Below are 5,529 nucleotides of genomic sequence, written 5' to 3'. Positions count from 1 at the left end.
TGTGTGTTGTTGTGTCATTCTTCTTTATACACAACAAGTAATCATTTACGACTGATTGTTTAATCATTTACTCCCTTTCTGATAGCCTAGAATCACCTGTAGTAATGGGATTGGGCTAATTGGGATACCTGATGATGGGGCACATGGGGCAAAATCCTTAGCCAGTACCATAAATGTGAAAAAGTGGTAGAAAATGCATCTCCAGAGATGTTAGAAATGATAGCTCTTGCAGGGAGCAATGGACTATGTCTTGAATACATATTATAGGGCAACTTAACACCAGACTTAAATAGTAGTGTCCTCTCTGAGTGAAAGTCTGTTTCACTTCTGACCACAAGAAGCATTACTGAATACTTCTTCCACCCCTGCCCAAATGTGATGAGAGGTGTCCTGGAGAAGGCTACATCATTACATCAAGGTTAGTTAGTTGAGTTTCTTATCGTTTCAAAAAATCCCTTTGTCCTGCTGCCTGAAGAAAAAGCATCAAGCGGCAGAGTGCAACATCACCAACAATCAAGAATTTAGTTCTTGAAGTGCAAGTGACACACCTGGTATATCACAAGGATTTGTTTATCAGAGCTGTACTGGAAGGTACGAAGTGAATTACTGGATGACTGCAAAAACAAAGTTGTACGGTCAACCGGAAACAAATGTAAACTAATTGTGTCCAGCTGTGATAGATGTAAACACTATTAACAGAACCACCCGCAGGCTATAGCCTCCTCCTGTTTTCCTTTTCAGCTCTGGTGGGTAAATTCAGAAGATTTTGAAGAAGTGTCGAAATCGCTGTCCAAGGTGCTGATCCCAGTACCATCGGGCAGTCGGGAGCTCTTAGGGCCTGTAGGTCATGCTGACAGCTATGTAACCTACTGTTTTATTTCATTTATTTATTTATGGCTGACAAGATTATCATTTCAGACAAATATGTTATATTAGTAAGCTTGGCGGCGGTGGCTTCTGCTGGTTTTGTTGCGTTTATTGTCACAACTCATCAGCATTTTATTTATTTTTTATCTGGTCACCGACTGCAGGCCTAACGTATCTGTGCTGCACATATATCGGGACAGTTGTGATATGTCTGCTTTATCAGGATGCTAGTACTGAGACAGCTGAAGCAATGTCTGCATGTTTATCTGACTTTGTGACTGGCGCGAAATCAAGTACTAACAGACTACAGGCTGACTGTACTGCCTCGCTTGCCGTAGGAAACACGGAAAAACTGTGGACATGGTGGTAGCGTAGCCAGTTAGCCTGCTAGCCGGTTGAGGCTGTTTATTATAATGGAAAAATGTTCCGCGAAAGGCGATAATTTGTCTGTTGATAAGGGGGGACGTGGAGGGCATGTGGCTAAATAATGGGAAACGTTTTTGGGAGAAAGAGTCGACCTTCTCGTGTAACTGAACAAGACAAAGCCATTTTGGTGAGCTGATAGCTGTTATAGCTGTTAGCAGCAGATTAGTCCCGTTACCTTTTTAACACAAGTGTTAGCTGCACAGCGCTGTGGCCACTAGGGAACCTGTTTTAATGTTAGCCGATGTTATTCACCAGTAAACAGACTTCCTTGGCTGGGACGAAGTGTTCAGCCCCTGTGTCTGTGACAGCAGAAGTGGGAAATAGAAACCCCTGTACACTGCAATGCAGTACAAACAGTCATGCAACACATATTTATATTATATATATATATATATGTTTTGACACATTGTCAGATATGTGATGATTTAATTCTATAATCGTTTGACTGTCACTATCTGTGTGTCTATTTTTTGCACATCAGTCCGCTAAATACTTTTAAAAATATTTCTGACTTCTTTCTACAGCAATTGAAGCAGCAGAGAGATAGGCTGAAGCAGTACCAAAAGAGAATCACCCTACAACTGGAGAAAGAGCGACTTCTGGCAAAGCAGTTGCTAAAAGATGGCAGGAAAGAGTAAGTTTAGCAGAAAAAAAGAAGCTAGTATGCCGTTATTATTTTACCCCTGAAACAATATAACCATGTGGCGTTAGTCACAGCACTATGAATGCAGGAAATGTAAAAAAGTTCAAGGTTATTAGGTAAAAATAATACATATGTTTGACCTAATTGCAGCTTTAACCTTTACTGCTTGAAAATACTGTATTATATAAATGTGTGGTGTCCTACAAGTAATGGTAGTTAAGGACACTGTAGTAGGTTTTGATTCAAAACAACATTGCATGCATTATATGACAAACTGCACACAGATATTGACACTTTTGAAATCTCCTTAGGCAGCAGACCCCTGTCCTCAGTAGCCTCATCTGTAATTGTATCATTGTTTCATTCTGAATACCTTAGAAACAACATACTCTTTGTTGTATTATGTTTTGCCTTTTGTATTTGTTATTGCAGAAAAGCACTGCTGCTTCTTAAGAAAAAACGATATCAAGATCAGCTACTAGACAAGACTGAAAATCAGATTTCAAACCTAGAGCACATGGTAAGTTTTGTGAGATTACACTGATTGATCACGTTTTAAGTCACCGAGTCGCAGCAAAGGGAAGCATTAGGTTTAAAGAACAAGAAAAAAGGTTCAGTGTGATGAAATTTTTAAATATTCTGCTTAATCAACCTGAAAGCTGTAGTGTTATTTCTGATTTCTTACTGCTGTAATTCATCAAGCATGATTTCTTCAAAATCCAACCTTACTCTGAGCTGCAAAATGTGTAGAGAATGATAGGTGGTGCCATTTTCTTTCTTTTCTTCTTCTTTTTTTTTTTTAATTTCTTTTTTTTTATACAGTTTATGGCTGAAATTCAATGTAGTCAGGACTTATTTGTGTTGAAATACTGTATATAATATAATGGCCCACTATGTATTCAATGTTGTATGAGGGAACTACAACAGAATAGCTATAAATAATAGCAACATTTTTATTTTTGTTTGCTTGTGATGCATGTCTGTACTTTTGCAATTATATTTTTTACACGCCTAATATTTGTCAACAGGTTCAAGATATTGAGTTCATGCAAATTGAGATGAAAGTCGTCGAGGGGCTTAAGGTCGGAAACGATTGTCTGAAGAGTATGCACAAGGTAGATATACTTTAGTGTTGTTTTCCTGCCTTTTGTGTTTAGAAACGTACCGTTCGCATTCATGTGATAATAATACCCCCGTTGGCTCTAGATATGTGAGTATGCACAATGTCCAAGTTTCCACTGATAGGCACACTTTCTTTTATTGAGCAGCGGAGAGAGCTTGTGGTTTGTGTTAGCATCGCGGGTGCACATTGTTTGAAGATTAAAGGATTAAGAGGCAAAGCCATGAGTACAGCGGGTTCACTGCTGCACATCCTTGGATATAGTGCACAGATCTTGCTCAGGAAATTTCACAAGCCAGCCAGAATATGTGGAAAGCCCCTTTCATCCTAAACACTTTTCTTCTGTAATATGGGCGTCCTTTTCTCGTTTGTGACAGCTCATGTCGATTGAAGATGTGGAGAGAATCCTGGATGAGACCCAGGAGTCAATTGAATATCAAAGGGTAAATGTTTTCTCGATGTCAGTCAAGTCTACCTGTACAGACATATTTAGGATATATTTGTCCAATAATTGTTTACTAAAACCAGTATTGTATGTGTTTATATATAAGTTACGAGCTTGATATTGGATAAAATTCACTAGCGTTGGACTATAAATATTGTTTTTTGATTCAATTTTAATTATGTTGTATTTGACCCTTAACTAATCTTATCATTTCTTCATATTAAAGTATACTATATGTGTATATAAAGTCAGCAAAAAACAGAGCTGTCACCGTGCTGTCAGCTAACACATTTTTTTTGCTCCTGCAGCAAATAGATGAAATTCTGGCTGGAGCCCTGACGCAGGAGGATGAGGACGCTGTTTTAGCAGAGCTGGAAGCTATCACTCAGGTGGGTGTTAAGCTGCGAGTTTAACCTTTTTTAATGCAGAGAATGTTTGCTGAGCCTGCATGCTTTTTTTTCCTGTAAAACCCCATTTCCCATTTAGAGTTACGCACACTGAGGCCTGGTGTAACCACAGGCTTCAGCCACTTTGCGCTTCCCCTGGAGCAACGCCGTGGTTAAAGCCGTGATTCAGAGTTGAGTCGTGGGGATTTCATAAATACAAAAACTGCATGTTTGTATTTTGCCCTTAGATTTGTACAATATCCAGGAGAGGAATAATTCTAGCAAAGTTTAGAAGCATTTCGAAGGAAGCAACAATATCATTATTTGTGTAAAATAACAGGCTGTAGAATTGAAACAGTTCAAACAATCATAATGATTAAAATCTCAGCAGATTTCTTCTTTTGTGATCTAATTATTATTCCAAATGACACACACCCTCAAGACTACCAGACTACACAAATGATTGTTTCACTCTTGAACACGTACAGAGATTCCAAGTCTTCTCAATTTGACAAAAATGGGTGTAATTTTCCTTGTTAGAAGTTTAGTTTATGTTTTGGATGTATTTAGTGACTTAAAATGGATCATTTAAAATTGTAACCAAAAGCCTTTCTCAGTTGTTTCTCTTGATAATTTATCCCCTAAATTCTAAAGCTTGCATTGACAAAATATCAACTTTTTGGGAACTACAAATATGTTTTTAGCTTGGACACTAAATATGTTTGCGCACCTTTAGTTGGTCAGCGAAACCGAAATAACAGTGAAATTATTGTTACTCTGTCCCTTCTCCTAAAACAGGTAGAAGATGTAGCACTTCCAGAGGTCCCCACTGAGCCACTACCCGAGGTCCCAGAGGCGGCTAAAGCTGAGCCAGGTACAGCTAATTTTCTTATTTCACACCACGGAGCATTCCTTTACACACTTGTAGTTAATTAATGCCAGACTGATCATATTTACTTTACTTTGACTTTCTTTTCTAGAGAGGAGAGAAGCAAAGAACAAGCCAGACCGAGAGATGTTGGCAGCCTAACAGACTGTAGGCTGTCTTTGCACTGATGGGCACTTCAATTTCAGTATTTCATCCTTAATTGTTAGAAGATGAAGGTGCAAACATTTTACAGGATCAGCACTGTGTCTATACTCTGGTTCACCGCTCACCTAAGTGTCTACATAAAGGACATGAAATGTTTTATTCCTCTATCTGACTATTTTTTAGATGTTTTACACATTCATTCAGTTGTTCTACATATTAAACTGAGCTGTGACAACAATATGTTTTCTAGACTTTTCTTTCATAAACCTATTAATCTTGTTCTTGTTCTCTATTTGAAACTGTGTTAAATAAGTTAGCATCTATGGCTATTACCATGGAGACATGTTGACATGCTCAGTTTGTGTACCGTGCTTTCTCCAGAAGGGGGCACCCCTTGCTAGTTTTCCTCCCCCTCTTGACTTCAGCAGTATACAAAACAGGTGTCTTCAATCACATCCCTGCAGTGAAGTGTTTGTGTGTGCTTATTGACAGAAAGTAGAAAACTCATGTTGCAGAGATGTGGGAGATGTTTAGACAAGAACGCCAATATAGTATTTACAATCGTACACTAAGTGGGCACTTAGACTCTAATTAGTATTTACAATGAAG

The 5,529-nt window shown here is 38.5% G+C and overlaps 1 protein-coding gene across 1 annotated transcript; it reads left to right on the top strand.

The window, feature by feature from the left end:
* Positions 1-1,206: 1,206 nt before the first annotated feature.
* LOC119890645 (charged multivesicular body protein 6-like) lies at positions 1,207-5,158 on the top strand. Its single transcript, XM_038702008.1, has 8 exons — positions 1,207-1,420; positions 1,818-1,927; positions 2,369-2,456; positions 2,965-3,051; positions 3,434-3,499; positions 3,810-3,890; positions 4,686-4,761; positions 4,868-5,158. Exons 1-8 carry the CDS (start codon positions 1,355-1,357, stop codon positions 4,915-4,917), a joined length of 624 nt encoding a protein of 207 aa, XP_038557936.1. The 5' UTR covers positions 1,207-1,354; the 3' UTR covers positions 4,918-5,158.
* The last annotated feature ends 371 nt before the right edge of the window (positions 5,159-5,529 follow it).

Source organism: Micropterus salmoides, unplaced genomic scaffold (genome assembly GCF_014851395.1).
Source record: "Micropterus salmoides isolate LMB-PRFRI ecotype aquatic unplaced genomic scaffold, ASM1485139v1 Ms_hic_scaffold_10, whole genome shotgun sequence".
In the NCBI taxonomy this organism is placed as follows: Eukaryota; Metazoa; Chordata; class Actinopteri; order Centrarchiformes; family Centrarchidae; genus Micropterus; species Micropterus salmoides.
Note: the sequence above shows the minus strand (reverse complement) of the source record. Positions and strands in the feature narration are given on the sequence as shown.